Source organism: Nesoenas mayeri (genome assembly GCF_963082525.1).
Source record: "Nesoenas mayeri genome assembly, chromosome: Z".
NCBI lineage: Eukaryota > Metazoa > Chordata > Aves > Columbiformes > Columbidae > Nesoenas > Nesoenas mayeri.
In genome coordinates this window covers 63,552,847-63,571,843 of record NC_137542.1, presented here as the reverse complement: position 1 = coordinate 63,571,843, position 18,997 = coordinate 63,552,847, and the positions used below count along the sequence as shown (strand labels likewise).

Genomic DNA, 18,997 nt, shown 5'->3' with positions numbered 1-18,997 from the left:
GTAGCAGATCACCATGTTCATTTCACTCATATCTCTAAACAGGAAAAGTGTGATAGCTTTATTTTTCTCATTTATGAAATCACCCCAATCTCTGTCTTTAGGCTCTGCCTATTTTATCACCTACCTGTCTGTCAAACATTTTTCAAGACATGTTGATTTTAATGAACAGTTCATATGCCATAAATTTGAGTTGCAAACTATAAATCTGTGTAATTCCATATTTCACATTTATTTTTAAATGGGAGAGACTGGAGATACTTTGGGAGAGAGACTTTGGTCAATGGTGTTCCTGCAGAAAGCTTTGCCACTTGAACAGTCATGGCACAGACACAATACAATTAAACTGCTATACAGCACCAGCATTGTGTTCTCCTAGGAAGTCAATGTCACTTAGTAGGCTCTTGAGATTAATCTGAACTGAGATTTGATAGCCTAAGACAAATTACACCTCTGGGCACCAGCATTTCTGAAACTGCCCATCATCCACAGTCTGCCTTAAAGATCTCTCTTTTTTCGCTCATAGATTATTTTAGGCTCCTGAAAGTCCAGCCACTCTAGAAGGAAAATGTTGCCTCTGTTACTTTACATACAGCCAGAGCTGCTCGTGATCATGGAGGGGCTCACGTGCTTGTAACTAAAAAATGTTGCCAGCAGTGTGCATTCTTATCTAATTATCCCATTTTATATGATTATGTTGACTTGAAACACATGCCTTCAAGCAGCATGCTTCCTTTTTTATCATCATATTAATTTCCCTGTAAACAGGAAATAGCTCAGGAAGTGCACTTACCTAGGAGCTGTTTTCCAAATCTTATTCTCTGAAGCTGTATTTTACACAGGCAATATTGAAATATATTATGTGCAACAGTATTTGAAGAAAAATTATACTGTCACAGATATTTCCCCACGCCCCTAGCCCCCCCCCAAAAAAAGTGAAACAACTTGAATTTATGTCTACCTGCATCTTTGGGAGTTCTCAGCTCAAGTAGCAACAGTTCTTTTTGCTTCTCTTCTGCATCTTGTATGGCATCAACAGACTTCCACTAACAAACACAGAAATGCTAGTAAGTAGAGTCAAGTGCACCAAATAAAGCACAGACCATGATGCATGGTCTGCAGGATAAGTATTGGTGGACTCAAGTCACTCCAGGAAGGGAATTACTGTATTAAGGCAGTGGGTGCACTGGTAGGACAGGTGTACGTAGTGCCAAGGGTATGCTCTGCAAGGGGCTGTCACAGCCTGGTATTGCCCAGGCATTTAAATTAGTCCATGCTCAGAGTCCCACCTCTGAGCACACTGCAGGGATTAGACAGTGAATTTCAACATAGCATCACCCAGGCAATGTAGACACAGCCTACAGGTACCAGCAAGAGCTCTCCTAACATACAATTTGTGCAAAAATCTTCCTGGCTGTTTTAAATTATGATTAAACAATTCCTAAATACCTTCACTATCGTGAAGAAAAATCATACTCTTTCCAAGAACCATTTTTGAAATGTGAAGAAAGGCCTCATATTTCTGACATTTTTTCTATCCATACAGGCAATAAGAAATGTATAAAAGTATCAGCTACTGTTTGCACAATAGAAGTGTGTCCACAGAAATCACAAACAGAGAGAAGTGATAATACACACACTTATATACTGTAAACCACAGCTTATATACTGTAAGCCGCTGCTTAATGCTGTTTACGCATGCACTCTAAAGGGTTAACTATTTAAATAATATTTTTATGTTATTCTGTCAGAAAAGGATACTACACAGTACTACACTATGAAGCAGTTTAACAAAACTTTTATCTGTACTTACCAAACTGTATTTCTCACGTTGTGGCTCCAACGCTGCATCTTCATATTCAAAGTAGTCATAAAAATGACGTTTTGATCTTAACCTATAGGGATATCTCCTCTCTTCACAATTAAGAAAAATGAATCGAATTTAAGAGTAATTTGCAGGAGCATAATATATTAGATTAGCTTATATAGATTACAAAGATGCACTGGCAGATCACATCATAAAAATGTATCATAAAAAATTATCTTGTACATGCAAATGACATCAAATTTAGACAGCATAAGAAAGCACGTCTTTAAAGCTGCAACTTTCAGAAACACAAGGCTCCTATGGAAGGAAGTATGGATAATAACAAAAATCTGAAGAGCCAAATATGTCCTTATACCTCATTTTCTTAGGAAGAAAAAAAAAAAGCCCTTATCTATACTATTTTCTGAAAATAAATAAATACATAAATAGAATTCAGTAGTTAACAGAGTTAAAAATATCAGTGCCAGGCAATATTCAGCTCCATAAATCAGGAACATTCCAATATGCAGTTTTTTCTTTAGGACTACTGGATAATCCTATGATTTACATTATGAAACCAACATACCTGTAACTTCAGTAGTCTCAAGAGAAAGTACAGAGTCCATAGCACCATAAGACTTCAGCAGTTCTTTCATTTCATCATCACAAGCTTTATCCAAGGCACTTTCCCCTGAAACATCCCTCTCACATGGATTTGCTCCATGCTCTAGTAGAATCCTGGCTGCCTATTATATATTATTATTATTAGTGATAATTCTTGTCATGGACTTATAATACAATTACGTGTGTTGCATCTATCATAAATCCCAAATAATAAAGGTACAAATAAGATACTCTAAAACCTCTTACACTTGCAGTTCCAACTAAACATACAAGCTTAACTGGCTGTTATCAATACAGACTTGTATCTTACACTTCTAATTTTTCCATTAAAATAAACAAATCATTAATAACTTGTCATTAAACCTACTATCTTCATAGTATGGTCACAGAGACCAACTACAAAACTTCATATATCTAAATTAAATTGAACCGGTCAATTGTATTAAGAAAAAAGTGCAGAGAAGTGGATTCTTTTTAAGCATTTAATAGTGGTTTTTGTTTTTTTGGTTCCATGTTCTGATGATTTTTTTTCAAATTCCAAATCAATTGCAAGTCTGCTTAATTGTAAAATGTGGAAATGAGATGAGTGGCATCAGTGGAACCATCTATCCCTATAATTCATAGAATGCTAGGAATCACAGAATGTCCTGAGTTGGAAGTGACCCACAAGGATCATCGAGTCCAATTCCTGTCCCTGCATATGACAACCCCACAGTTCACACTGTGTGTCTGAGGGTGTTGTCCAGTCCCTTCTTGAACACTGTCAGGCTTGGGGCTGTGACACCTCCCTGGGGAGCCTGTTCCAGTGCTCCAGCACCCTCTCGGGGAAGAACCTCTTCCTAATGTCCAACCTGAACCTCCCCTGGCACATCTTCCTGCCATAATTCGGATTATGTGGAAGTGCTGATGACATCAGAGCTTGGATGGTAAAGAATTTGCATACATATAATTTCTCATCTTTAGCATTTCTTCTTCTTTCTTACATTCAGAGGGCTGCTAACTATCACAAAGTTATCAGAAAGACAATATTCTCTTTAAGTTCAGAATCCTTCCCATCGGTTTTCCCCCACAATACTGAATAATTGCTTATATATTTTCAAGAACCCTGCTGATAGTTTGGCATGATGACTCAGAAATCATCCCCTTCATTTTATCTTTCCTTGCAGAAAAGACAAATGGCATGAATTATCAACTCTTCTGACAGGAATAGAAGTGGTATGCTTGGCTCAACCCGGCATAAGCTTTTTACACTTAGTTCCCTGGAACTCATTGTGTCAAAACAACAATTTGTTTATTTGTGTGCAGTTCTGGGCCCCACAATTCAGGAAGGATGTGGAAGCCCTTAAATGCAGCCGGAGGAGGGCAACAAAGCTGGTGAAAGGGCTGGAAGGCTTGTCCTGTAAGAAGCAGCTAAGGAAGGACTTTGGTCTTGCCTAGTGCGGAGATAAGGAGGCTGAGGAGCAACCATGTCGCTGTCTGTAGCTTCCTGAAGAGGAGAAATTGAGATATGCTGATCTCTTGTCATAGGGATTCAGTAACAGAACACGTGGGAATGGTTTAAAGCTGTGCCAGGGGAGGTTTAGATTGGACTTTACTACGAGGGTGTTCAAACAACAGACTTCCTAGAGAGGTGGTCGATGTTGCAGGACTGTCAGTGTTTAAGAGGCATTTGGACAGTGCCCATAATAACACATGCTAACTTTTGGTCAGCCCTGAGGTGGCTGGGCAGTCGGACTAGATCATCATTGTAGGTTCTTTCCCACTGAAACAGTCTATTCTGATCTACAGTACCACAGAATGGTTTGGATGGGAAGGGACTGGTTAATGAAAACAATGGCTGATTTTTGAACAGCAGGCCTAGTTGTTTGTTTTTTTTTTCTTACAAAAAATTTTTGCAACGAGGGTGATGAGACACTGGAACAGGTTGCCCACAGAAGCTGTAGATGTCCCATCCCTGAAGTGTTCAAAGTCAGGTTGGATGGGGGCTTGGGAAAGCTGATCTAGTGAAAGCTGTCCCTGCTCATGGCAGGGTGGTTGGAACTAGATGATCAAATCAAGAATGCTCGATTTCAGTACTATTTTTTAAAAGCCCAACACATGGGAGAGAAATATGGGGACCTTCTAATTTTTTCTGATTTGTCTGCTGGACTCAAAAAGTCAACTCACTGCACAATTTCAACTGTCACTATTGAAAAATGTTTCGTTCTATAATTTTGTTAAATTTCAAGAATATTGGTTTATTTCCTAAATGAAAATCTACACTAAAATTGTATTAGTAAATTTGACTTTCCTTATTTAAACCAGGATTTTGCTTTGCTGACCCACTGCTGTAAATCAGGCTCCGGAAATCTAATGTAAAAGAAAAATGTACCTCCAAATAGTTGCCATGAACAGCATCATGTATTGGCAAAATACCATCCAGACTTCTGCTGTTAACATTAGCACCAGCTTTGAGTAATTCTAAGATCACTTCAGTAAATCCTCTACTGGAAGCTTCATGAATTGGTGTCCAACCTAATAAAAGCAAGATGACACATAATGCATGTATCTGATTTGGAAAGATTCTCACAGATCACTAATTAGTGAGTATATATTTTGCTGCATTTGCTGTACTGTGAGCAATGGACTACTCTCTTTAAGATAAACCTCATACAAATAATCATCTTGAAATGCCAAAGTAAATCAAATTTCCTGTGTAATTCAGTTTAGAGAAAAAATTATCCAATACTAAGCAGAAAAATCCTGTTTACTTTTCTATTACCCTACTAAAAACAATAAAAGAAACAAAACAATTGAGTAGCAAGACTCTAAAAACTCAGAAGCATAATACTAATATTCTCATTTGTAATCCCAATGGTATTTTATAGTATCAAGTCTGCCAGACACCCAGAGTAGAATACCATCCATTCTGAGACTATAAAACAAGAAATGTGTTATACATTCGGGAAGAAAAAAGAAAAACAAAATCTTCTAATCAGATTTTTGTTGTCATTTTCTAAGGAAATAAAATTTGTGTGGATGTGCTTCACATGTATACATATTCATGTGCATAAACATTAGCTTTTCTGCAGAACTTTCAAGTCTGCTTTCCATACATATTTCCAAAAAAGTGCTCCTCAACAAAGGAGCAAAACCCGATTAATGCTCCTGCTGAGAAAAAGGCTGCATTACCTCCATGCTGAGACACAAAATCCAGGGATTCACTGATTGTGCTTGCACTTGTTGCATGACTTCCTTTCCTCCTCACAATTACGTCATAACTCAGGATTCCATAATTATATTTAAATTACACAAATTATATAACACTGTAAATACTGTAAACTATATAAAATTGTATCATAAAACAAGCCCATAAGAGAGGAATTTTCCAACCTGCATAGTCCTGTTCATTGACACAAATTCCAGATGATATCAGAGTTTTCACCAAAGACAAATCTCCATTCTTGGCAGCAATATGCAGCTGATTTTCTCCTTTTTCATTTTTCCTGTGCTTGGTCTTTCCTCCAGCTCTTGTATTACAGGTGCCATGCAAAATTACAGCTTTTCTGGTAGACAGGGAGGATTCTAAACACATATTGGGTGTTCATTAGACACCACAAAAAATGTTTCATTATAAAGAAAGAATTAAGCTTCATAACCCACTTGAATTAATGTAGAAGTCTACAACACTGTTGCCTTGATTATTCAATAACATTACCTGACTACATCAAAAGGTTAAAAGGTACTGCCTAACAGCTCAGATCACAGGCATACCCCATGCAAAAGAATTTACAGTTCAAATCTAGATGACTTAACAAGGGTACAATGAATTAGGGATCAACAAAAAGGTAACAAGGTTGACATTTTATACCGTATAGAGGTATGTTGTATTTCTCCATGGACTGCTTTCAAGTTGCCATGCATGCCTGCTAAATATATAAAGCACACACATAAAGGTATTTAAGAAACTATATAATAGGCAAGACTTGACCACCTCTGTTCCGTTCCTAACTCTGTATCAGGGAACAGATAGGTTTCTGCATAAGGTATTTCTACAGCTTTGATGTGAAAAAGTCCTATGGATTAACTGCAAATCTTTGATTAATGTCTTGTGACATAGATGAGCTGGCTTTTAATTAAACTTGTGCAAGATTGGACCCATCACTGTAAATATGAACTTGATTTAAACCTTTTATTGGTTCACAAAGTAAACAACATCCACTTTAAATTTTATGATGTGATTATCAGACAGGTCCTAATTCTAACACTTCAAGTAATAGACATATCAAATTGTTAAGAGATACAAAGAAAAAGCAGATTAAAAAAGTACTGATTCTGTATATAGAGTAAAGACAATCCCATCTTCCCAGACTGCTACCAAAAAGACAGGGTTCATAAATCTTTAAAAGCTCTACTATGCATGACAGCTTTTCTAAACTCTTGTTCCTGCTGTTATTATGTTGTGTTATCAAATTTTTTAGAGGTTCACTGTGTTCTCTCTCTGATTTCTTGAAAATCCGTAATTCAACCAAAAAAAGGAAGTGTAATGTTTTAAATAAGCATTTTGCAACTCCTATCCGTGTGCTTCTTAATTATTCCTATGAACAATTAGTTTCTGCATCCCAAGCATTTCCTCTTCTCATCAGACAAGCTGTCTTCTCAAATAATTTTCAGTTATCAGTATCCATTGCTTCAAACATCGCCCACGATTTGACAGCTGTCTTTCTTCAGGCTTCTCCTACCTTCTAGAAAATCTGCTTTTCTAAGGTTTCCCTTAAGGTAAACTACTGACCCTGTCATTCAAGACTGTTTGGAACAACACGAAGGACATAGTGCAACTCTATTAAAGATGGACATATAGTGAGGATATATCCATGCTAACTATAAACTAGCTTGTTCAGGCAATGCTGCAGCCAGACTGTGGCAGCGTGGAGCTCATTGGAAGCTACTCTCATCTGCAAGAAAGCATTCAAGTGGCTTTCTTTGCACGGGAGGGTCCTTGGCCCATACCCCACTTGCAAACAGAAGGCTTAATGAGTTTTCTTTTTTAAATGAAAACTGAGGTTCTAGTGCACACAGAGGGAGGCAGGTTATTAAAATAACCCTCTAATCTGAGGTGTGCTTTTCTGTAAACTAATGTACTATGTTTTGCCTAAAAGCTTCTGGGTCTGAACTCTCAAAGCAATCATCTGCTTTCTGGTTCTTCCATTTCTTCCCCTTTGATTCATGGAAGAATGTCCTAGGGACTCTCTAGAGACACAGGAGGAATAAAAAGGTGCACAACAGCCCATTAAGCTAATGAACCTTAGCAATATTTACAATTATTTCTCTTCATTTGCAGCCAAGTTTTCCAGCTAAGTTGTCATGCACAACAGTTTTATTCATGGTTGTTAGGAAACATTTGCAAAAGCCTAATGGGACATTAGTATATGAATCACTAAATACTGGTTCTCCATGGAATGAATTGCCAGGTGGGTCATGAGCAGGAAAGATCAGCGACTTGACAAATACTAAGTCCAGTCAGTCAGTACACATATGAAGATAAAATGGAGAGATTACAGTAACCAGCAATCAGACTATATTAGGCTGACATGCCTCAATAACTTCAAGGACATCCTCCTTCAAGAAGACATTGGAATACTTCAAAAATGGTCTATAAGTAATTATTTCCACAGATTAAAAGAACAGAAGCAAGCTGTTTGTACCTCCCTTCTGTATAATCAGAATAGGAATGTTGAGAGCCTAGCAAGTGAGTGACCGTAGATGGAAGTGACACTGCCTCATTGAACAAGAAAATATTTTTATTCAAGAACAGAATAATATAAGGAATACCACTGGGACACAGGAACAATCAGATGAGATATAAAAGCTGGTTAATGAAGAAAAGGCAGGAAACAGCAAAAATTCTGAAAACCCTGCAAGTCAGAAAACATATCTGATCTTACACTATTTTTCTGCTGCAATCTGAATGTCACTGCTCCAATCTCCAAACCTATTAATGCCTCCAGCTGTATAAAGGGCTATACTTTCTCACATCACCTCTCAAACAAAAACATTCTCTTGGGACAATGGAAATAACTAAATTTTAGCTGAATAAAGTACTACTTGAATAATCTCTTTAGGGAGATAAAGTAATCTGTGACATGCTATTCCAGAGGAGACCAAAATGTAAGACATATGTATGGAATAAAGTTTTTTTTAAATCACAACTGTATGTATAGGGGGCAAAAAATATAAACAAAACAAAACAAAAAAGTATTAATGCACACAGGCCTTCTTACAAAGACTAAGCAGGCATATAAGAGATACAGAAAAAAACAACTGTAGGGAAAGGAATAATTTCTATGTTCAATGTTTATTCTCCCAATAATAGATGACGACATATATCAGATATGTCAAGGGTTTTTCAAGAATGAAGTAAAAAGGCATTTCTACATCAGAAGAAACCAATTTGGAGACAGGAAAGCTAAGTACTGGCATTGCCAAATAGTAGAGAGTAGTAAGTAACAAAGAGCACCTATTCCTTTCTTTTTCTCTTCAACATCTAAAAGAAAACATGAATTTGGAGTCCAGAAACTCAAAATGCAGCATCTTAAGATGGGTTGAAAACTAGCAACCACCCGAGACAGGAAGAAGAAACAGTTTTCTGTACAGATGAAGGCAGAAGAGGAACAGAAGACTGTGACAATCAAAGAGAAAAGAATCAGCAGAAACTTCACACAGTTTCTTGGATGTTTTTTGGCACGTGTTACAGAGCACTGCATATTTTGGCTGATGAGTCCTTGATGCAACTTATAATACTAGTCAGCATATAGACCAAGTCGCCAAGGAGCAGGAGGGTACTACGCAAACAACAAAAAGAGATAAACAAATGAGTATGCTGACAGTATGCATGCTAATGCATTTGTCCATATCATATGTGTGTGTGATTGGGTGGGCATATGTATTTGTTATACATGCTATTTTAAGTACACATGCTGTTATGTACAAAGGTTTTAAAAGCATTTAATGGATGCAGGGCATGAATCCTATTGATTTTCAAAATATATACAATATACTTAATGCTAGAATTCATTTACATGCCACTCAAAGGCAACCAAAGTTTGACCAGTCGACCCCAGCAACACACAGCTGCAGTACAAGGAGGAAACTACATTTTTTTCTGCATACACTTGGAAAAAATAAATCAAATACTATATCCACAAACAAATACACATGCATTCACACATACTTCTATAAACCTACATAGACATAAACCACCTTTTCCTATGTATTTATATACATATATATATATATTGTATATATTGTATATAATATGTATATATATACATATATACATATTTATATGTGCATTTACACTGACACAGTAGTTATTTGAATGGCAAAGTTTCACAGAGCTGGAAACAATTACAACTAAACAGTTTGAAGAAGAAATGTCAGCAGAAAAACATTAATAATACCTAGGAGGTATTTCACAATATATCCCACACTCAAGACAAAAAGCTGCATGGATTCAAAAACTAACCTGTCTTGGGAATTAGAGAGCAACAGTAAATGAGAAATGAAAGAATGGGATGTGAATGGCAGCAAATACAAATAAGGAGTTGTAGAAAACTGCTGTGGAAAACAAAAGAATACTAGGAGATAGTCACAGACAACTGAGGTCCTATGGTGGCATTATTTTAAAATCTGTCAAAACCAGAAAAAAATATTCCCAAACTCTTAATGTCTAGAGAGAAATGACAGAATTGTCTAAGACAATCAGAAAAGACAAATACTCTATTCTGTAACAAGGCAAAGCTACCTCTAATGACACAGTTCTTTTCAACACAAGCAGAATGCAAAATGAAATGAGGATAAACATTTTTCAATTAGTTGTCCAGATAAATTACATTTTAAAGTTTTAAGAGAGAAGGGGTCCTATCTGAACTACAGGTTTTGATTTTAGTAAGTGGAGTGCTATGGTCCTCTGGTTCCAGAAAGAACCAAAGTACATGAGATGACTGCCAGCTTTACTAAAAAAGCATTAAGTGAAAAATAGTTGGGGGTGATGATGAGTAATCAGTTGGACCAGGGCTCTGCTGTGACAGTAAGGCTACAAGATAAATGCAACTCTTAGACATGGGATGAAATTGCTAAAAGGAAAGCTGTACGTGGAGGCAGAAGAGAATATACCTAGCAGAGGACGCTAGGTCCCTATCCTCCTATAATCAGAGCCTATGCTGATTTGTGCCTGATGAGGATACAGTCTATAAAATATAAATGTATATATGTGTGCCAAATATATGGAAAGATATGTTTTCTTTGATCTGTGATATGTAAAATAGTTAACAGAGGACCAATTTAGTGTTATTATGAAATATCATTTATGCAACATAGTTAACTTTAATGTTAAATTTAATAGTTAAATTTAATGTTATTTTAAGCTCTTGGTTATAATCCTGCATCCTCTCAACCACAATGCTGAAAGACTAAAGAATGTAGCATAAATAAAATGGAGTAAGTATGTGTGTTCTATAAAACAGAAGTTCTGGAAATATTTCAAGTATTTGGAACTCACTAGAGTATTTGCTCAACATACTATGCATATTTTTCCAAACCTTCCCTTGTGTCTTCTTCATATATGTCTGGAAAAAAACCCAAACCAGAACAAAACTCCAATGTTTTTATAAAATATTAACTTTTCACCTGATTTCTTGGATGTTTGCTGTTCTGATGCTTGACTGAATTGTGATTGATTAGATGAAATCTTGTTTTTGCTGCTACTGGAAAATGAGGCTGCCTTTTGGCTTGTCTCCTGAGAGGGTAATCTTACTCTTTTAGTTTGGACCACCTCTGTTTCAGTAAACTCTGCAAGCATGCTGGTCTTTGCATTTCCTTCTCTGGTTTCTTCAGTGCCGTCTGTTCCACTCACTCCAGCTAACACTCTATCTGTTGGTTTAACAAAAGAACTTAAGAGTATCAATGGCATAATGCTCAGTAATTTCAGAAATTATAATTAATATAAAAATGAATGCCAAAATTACCAACTAGCCTAGCTTAAAAATGCCTGCAGTAACTCACTCGATTTTTGAAAATAAATCTTTTATCCACTATTCACCATATGTTAATGTACTGAGAATCCAAAACCACGCAAACATTGTTTTGTGAAAATATGACCTATATTGATTCTTAGGTATTAAAAAAAAATAACATACTTCAGAATTTCATTCTCATTATTGTAACGACACATTTTGGTAAATACAATGGGGACTTGGATATAAAACAGCCCCCAAAAACACAAAGCAAAAATTACTAACTAGTTAATCTGACACACTGGACTATGCCACAACACATTCCACGTGTCTGCTATTTATTTATGGCAAAATACATTCTCTGGAGACCAACAGCTGTGCATTTCTTTTTTTAATAAAATACACAGACCACTTACAACCAACTCATAAAATGCTTATTTTCAAACAAAACACAGCACCTGTTTTCTGGGAGGTTTCTTTCTGCATATTTTCCACAATCTGAAATGAATAAGGAGACTTGTCATTTGCATTAACACCAAAAGGTAAAACTGACGTTGAGTCAGTCTCCTGGAAATCCTCTTGTCTAATTTGAAGTGTGTCCTTCTCATGGAGTTGGAAAGCTATAGACTCAGTCTCTAAACTAGTCGCATTTTCAGTTTCCATGTGACATCCTGTAACACTTTCTTCTGCATTAAGCAGGATCCTCCCTCCTTTCTCTGGTTGTGGAGCCTTTTGTTCAATGGTGCTTAGTACACCAGTAGTAGAATTACAATGACTTCCAGAAACATTTTCTCCATTAGTAGCTGCTAAAAGCTCACGTGCTAACAGTGTCTCTGCATTTGCTTGAGGTCTCTGTTCAATGCAGCTGGTTCCATCTTCAGATAAGTTAGTATAAATGCTCTGCACCTCATTTACAGTAGTCTGTTGTTGTAAATCCGTGTGGTCTGAATCCACAAGATTTGTACACACTGGTTCTGAATAATCTGTCTGTAAGGAATTCTGTTTGAACAAATGCAAAGGGAGTCTCAGATCCATTAAATTTGTTTCCATTAACATCAGATTTAACTTGATTTGTCAAGTTTTTCAAAGAAATAATTGTTTCTGAAGGTGTTCTTGTATCAGTATTTAGATTCCTGTCACTCAAACTGCTACTGTTACTCTGCCAGAGACTATGTTGATCACTGTCATACCTCCTGACTTCTTGTCACAACTTTAAAACAGATACATCATGAGAGGAAGGCAAAGCACCTAAGTATTGACTGAGAATCAAGTTCTCTTAAATCAGTAGTCTGACTACTTTGGGCAGCCCCTTTTTCTCTAGAAACCACTGATGCGGGGCAACGCAAACCAGGGATCCTCTCCCCTGTTACAACAGTAACCAGTTCTGCCCTTTTCTTCTGTAAATGGATTTTCACTACTGCAACTACTGAATTCATGTTCCTGTTGCAATCCTGTTTGACTTAGCTCAGCTTTACCTACAGCATTAACTGGAGTGTAACCATCATGAGAAACAGCAACAGTGTGGCACATTTCACTAGGTCCAGCATCAGGAAAACACGTTTTCTGTAATTTAATTGTTCATCGGTTTATAAGCAGATCTAAATACACAGTTGCATCTAACATGAAACATTACTTCTGAATAGTTTTACTCTTGGTTGTAGCCTCTACTATGAGACTAGCAGATCTATTTGTCTTTTTTTTTTTTGAACTTTGTTTTGAAATTTGTTTTTCTACCTTCGGAATCCTGAAGAACTTTATTTTTTGTATATTTCACCAAATTTGGTTTTCTGCTTTTTAGCAAGACTTATTTTGATGCTTTAGTATTATCATATTGAACTGTGCCATCCACAGTTAATTCTATCTACAAAACATGCCATATACTTAATTTCATTTTCTGATAAATTGCTATACTATATACTAAAACTGTGCTGATTTCCTCTGCCTGTGAAGCTTCTTAAAACAGCAGGACAAAGAAATTCAGGAACTAAGAAATATCTTTATGAAAGTGTAAAAATTAATGGGTGAAATCCAACCACAAATATTACTGAAGTGCTTTACACTTTTATTTCTTTCTGAAAACTGACCTGGTTTCAAGCTCTGCCTCTAAAGAATTGAAACTATATTGCTTCTGTGGTCATATACCAAAGCTACAGTTTCACATTTCCGGCAAACCTGTCTGCAATGACTCTACGAAGTTAGAAAGAAAGGGAAATAACATAGTAAAACCACGCAGAACTAACTCATGGCAATCTCACAACAAAACTACTCCAAAGGCCAATGACTAACTAGAATTATCCTGTCGATTACTCTGTATTTGGAGACAGAACCAGAACACAAACATTGCAACAACTCACACAACTAATGAAATCATCAGTTACACAGCCACAGTAACAGGTGTTCCCAATTACATATTTACAACACCTTGTACTTGGAGAATACCCTTCAACAATGGACTAATGTTTTAAAGTGCAATCTAAGACTATACATCATGCATGCTGTTACAGCATAACATTTCTAAGGACACAGGAGACTGCACCACTGTTAGTAACAAGGACAAATATCATAACCACATGAATTTAGGAAGCAAGAAAAAAGTGTATGTGCAGACTGTATTATAATTACCAGTTATAAGTATTCAAAGAGGAGAAAACATGAGGGGGAAAATACAGCTTTTAGTATCAAACGCTGTAGTGCTATACACAAATTAAGACCCAAGTGGCTGATCATGGTGTCCTGTCTTCCTGCAAGGCACAAGCTCCTCCCGCATCTTACAGAAGTCTCAGGGCATGATTGTATAACCAAGAACAAGCAAGACAGTGGCTCCCTAACCCTTTACTATGCAACCGCAAAACAACCTGCTACACCGAGACAAGAAACAGTTATCCTACTGCTACAAGTCAGGCAACATTTCACAGTTTCAGTCAGGTTTCTGCAAGTACAAGGAAGCACTGATATACTGTGCTTATTGTAAATTACGTCTGCATCACTTGCAAAAACTCAGCAAGAACCACTGTCCCTGAAAGGCAGCCAATTGCCTCTGTCTTGCATCTTCATGACACTGCAGCTTATTCCAGTACCAATAAGGATCAGCAACTGCTCACCAAAGAATTAGCATGACATTGAATATTACTCTGTTTAAGTCCCTAATGGGTATGAAGCATTTTGTACCTTATGTTTTGATTTTGAAACATGTCAGAAACAGACATCTGCTTTAGTTTAGTGAAGACTGTTACTAAGCCCTTAATAGTTTAGCATCAAATAAACATCAAGATTCTTTGTAATGATGTACCTGGTGCAGGTCTGTATCCTCTGCACTTTGAGTATTCAACTTACTTCTTGAGTCACCTCTACCTGAAATGAAAGACAGAAAGAAACGAGAATTGAAAGAGACCATAATTCTTTACATATATACCATCTTGTGACCATACTCTTGTGTGTAACCATACTCTTGTGTGTAACCATACTTATCACATTTAGCTATCCAGAAAAATTATCAAGCCATAAGGTTTTTATTAGAATCTAAAACATATCAATATATGCAATATATATTAAAATCTCGGAGTCCGATCTTTGTTGCAAATGGCATCTTGTACAAATCAGGACAGATGACAGTAAAGTATGACATTGTGCTCCCAAATTTTTTTGAAGATTACTGACCTGAGCAATTCTTTTGAAACTTAGAGGAGCTACTGCATTTCCTTATCTTCTAATAGGCTTTCCTGATCCCCAAGAGGCTTTTCTGAAGCCAGTGATGGTGGAATGATAGCCTAGCTTTCATGTTTCCCTGTATAGCATATTTGGGCAGGGAAAATAATGGAGTAGCTAAAGACAAGTAGTTGGTGTAAAAATAGGCAGGAACATTCCCCAATACCAATTCAGTGCCTTGCTGATGGCTTAGTGCTCCAGCTGTGCTGACGAAATGGCATAAAAAGACTGTAGCAGCTACCAAGAGCTTACCCTAGACACCAATATACTTACTTAATCCATGCAAACTCTATTTACTTCTGGCCAACATGTTCTTAAACCTAGACTAGCCACATCACATTGAAAAAAATCTAGCTAATCATCCTGTGTTACTTTGTACTGCAATATGAAGCCCAACCCCAGCCCTAAGGTTCACCCAGCAACTCATGCTGGAACTAGCCTTAAATTTAACAGGCATTTCACAGGCATGGCAACTCTTCCTCCACCACTTCTGGGAATCTGCCATGCCAGATGCTAACCCTAGGTTTAGGATCACCGTTAGTCCACTCAATCCTGCCAGTCTTAGTCTTAAATTAAGACCAATGGCCCAGCTATTGAGCACTGATTAAGCCAAACCATAATCTAAACCATTATTTTGAACGTATTTTTAGCCTTCACTAATACCCTGTCCTTCTAACCCTGGTGTGTCATCTCACTGCTTGTCACAGGCAAGCCTGATGTTATCCCCTCACCCTTCAAGGCTAGTTTAAAATTCTGTCAACACACACCACTGGCTTGTGAGCAAAGACCCTCTTTCCCCTTTGAGAAAGGTGAACCCCATCCGATGTCAGCAAACCTGGTGTCATACAGACCATTCCATTTTCGAAAAACCCACATTGTGGTGGTGACATCAGCCACGGAGTCATGCATTAATAGGCTGAGCCCATCTTCTTCTTCCAGTGTCGCTGCTCACAACTGGGAGAGGGAAAAATTACATGTGCTCCAGATTCCCTTGCTAACCTTCCCAAGGCCATGAAGTCTCTTTTGGTTGCCTCTGCACTATGTGTTGTGGCTTCATCACCACCCATATGGAAGAGCAATAACACTAATAGTCTAAGGGCTGAAGACTCCTTCCAGACTTAAACATGTCACAGCCCACACTGGCCCATTGGTGTCCAACAGTCCTAATTCTAACTCTAATCAAGGCTTATTTTGTGGCACATCTTTGTACCTTCCCCTGACCAAGCAGCCTCTTCTCAACCCTTTTCTCAACTTAGTTCTTAAGACTGTAGAAGATCCAACTCTCACCTTAGCCAAAATGTTCACCCACTGAATCCTTGCAAGCTCACTATCTATTACCTATAGTAGTATTATCCTACTCCCACACCCAACACTAGCAGTTAAGGCGTGGCAACCCCTAAGATCTAGATCTAATCCTAAATCCTCCATTTTGTTATCTTATGGATGCTTCAAAATGCAGCCTCTACGTCAGTTTAGAACCAAATTTTATCTCTAGCTCTAAGCCATACCTCAACCATCAGCAAGTTCAGCCATGCCCCATCGTACACTTAACTAAGCAACAGCTATTGCTCTTCACATTTTTGCTTCAAATTTAAAGGCAGAAAAGAAAAAGCTGGATATTATTACCTTTTATACTTTGACCATGTGTAATCAACTGTGCTGAGTAAGCAGTGCTCACTGGTACTCAGGCATCAGCCAGTAAAGCCCGTGAAATTACTAGCAGTGATTAAGGAAATACAGTGCAACAGATGTTCTGAATCTCTCCATGTAGTGGTGATGGTATGTCAGAACAATTCTCTCCTACCTGATACTGAATGTCTTCTGGATTTTTGTACATAGCTTTCAAGCAGTTTCCTCATAGACTGGTCAGGAGCTTCATCTAATGCACACCTTCCCATCTCATTTTTTATTAAGGGATCAGCTCCATACCAAAGTAATAATGCTGCCACCTAGAAAAATAAACTTTTCAGATTGTTTCTTTTCCAGCAGTGTTTTCCACACTCCCTCCTTATGCAAGCTTCTCTCTCTTGTACTTAACAACATGAGCAACTAAAACCAAACCTAAGGCCTATGACAAATAATCCTGGTATATTCTAGTTAATATATCCCAAGCATTACCCTAGATGCATCATTATCCTATAGTCTTCTTCATTTTTACAAATTTGTTTTAATTATTAACCTGAAGTCATTAAGCCAAGGTCTCCAAAAATAAAGGGTACGATTCATAACCCCGTGGCTCTTAATTGGTAGAAAATAACCACTGAGTTTATGATTGGAGTCAGTAGGTATTTCAGATACCTACTCCAGCATAAAATAAATTGTGTTCTAGGTGTGTCTATTGTGACTCCTGTTACTGCAAAGTGAAACTGTGACAGCTATTTCAGATGTGCAACATACATCTCGTCAGATGAAACCCACTTGGGTGGTCTTACCCACATCATGACTTCGGTACATATATAGAGCCTGACTGTTGTTATTCAATAAATTAACACTTCAGCAAAATGTTCCATGTACCTTTGCAGAATACTTTTTCAAGACACGGGAAATCTACACTCTGATGATTTCCTTTCTGTGCATAACCCTGTAGTCTTATTCCAGCATTAGTGTGGTTTTACTCTGCCTGTCTCTCTTCAGCATGTGTTATCGTTTCAGACTGAGCTTGACTCACATCCTTCACACACACATTTAAAGTCTCTCATACTTGTAACCAGTTTGCTACCAAGAAAATTGCTAGTGAAGTTTTCTCAATTTGTACATTCTCCTGACAACAGAGCAAATAAAAAGGGTTCAATTCACAGCAAAAAAACTCTCGGGCTTCACAAGTTGGTCCCAACTCTATTGATTTTTTCAATGAGTAATGTTGAGAACTCTTGTTCCTTAATGAAATCTTTAGCTACACATCACAATTGTATGCTTTCCCCTTTAGCTATACTATTAGAAAGTCTTTCAGAAACTTACCATTTTTCTGAAATAAGAAATAAATTTTGTCATACTGCAAGTGCAGAAAGGGATAATGCAGTCGAAAGTGTATTTCCAATCTACAATAACTTCATGCAGAGAAAGTAGCTTTGACAGAAACAGCTCCAAATACTATTTTACCAAAATAGATATTACTGAGTCACTATCACTATTTTACTGCTAGTCAGAAGCAACAGAAATTGAGTCTGACAGACCACTGCAGACAATTTTACTGCTACTGAGTAAATACAGTGCCACCATGTAGTACTACTCCCTGTGGCCATATCACCTCACATAACTCCTAACACAGCTCTGTGTTGAGTGATGTGGGTATGCTCCAGGTGACCTAGCTGAAATCAGTGTTCTTCCAATATCATCCAAGTTGCTGACCCCTAAATATTACTTGAGAAGATGCAGAGTCCTTCATACATAGCCTTGGACACAGAACTTAGAAATATTTCATGAACCCGCAAGAGTCTGTGATCCACAAACTGAAAACCAAGCTTGGGGCTCTCAAGTTTCAGGGAAAATTATTAACCTAAAGTCCATCCTTCCTCTTCGCTCCAGGGACACTTGGGGAGAAACAGATTCTCTTATCTCAGTTGTGAAACAGAAAGAGAGCAAATGTTTAGGGACAAAACTTATTACACCTCACAAAAAACAAACAAATAAACAAAAATATTGGAAATCAATATACATTAGGCAGCATATATGCATTTACAGAGAAAGAAACTGCAGGAAGGTAAAAGGGACACACAGAATTCCTACCGAAAACTGGGCCACCCTAGCAACGTGGACAAACACACAGGCAGAGGCAAGCACTGACAGACTGAAAGAGGACCCACAATTCAGATAAAGGCTTATGAAACCAAAGTATTTGGCAACAAAACTTATAATTAATTCACATTGACTA

General features: G+C 37.4%; 1 protein-coding gene across 1 annotated transcript in view; it reads right to left on the bottom strand.

The window, feature by feature from the left end:
* ANKRD31 (ankyrin repeat domain 31) overlaps positions 1-18,997 on the bottom strand; it is a gene marked incomplete at both ends in the record, with an annotated part of 63,090 nt that overhangs the window by 20,514 nt on the left and 23,579 nt on the right. The window contains 9 exons of the mRNA XM_080362536.1: positions 959-1,043; positions 1,811-1,911; positions 2,391-2,550; positions 4,800-4,942; positions 5,801-5,992; positions 11,096-11,338; positions 11,880-12,420; positions 14,711-14,772; positions 16,931-17,075. Of these exons, the coding sequence (XP_080218662.1) occupies positions 959-1,043; positions 1,811-1,911; positions 2,391-2,550; positions 4,800-4,942; positions 5,801-5,992; positions 11,096-11,338; positions 11,880-12,420; positions 14,711-14,772; positions 16,931-17,075 (1,672 nt within the window). The remainder of the gene's footprint in view (positions 1-958; positions 1,044-1,810; positions 1,912-2,390; positions 2,551-4,799; positions 4,943-5,800; positions 5,993-11,095; positions 11,339-11,879; positions 12,421-14,710; positions 14,773-16,930; positions 17,076-18,997) is intronic.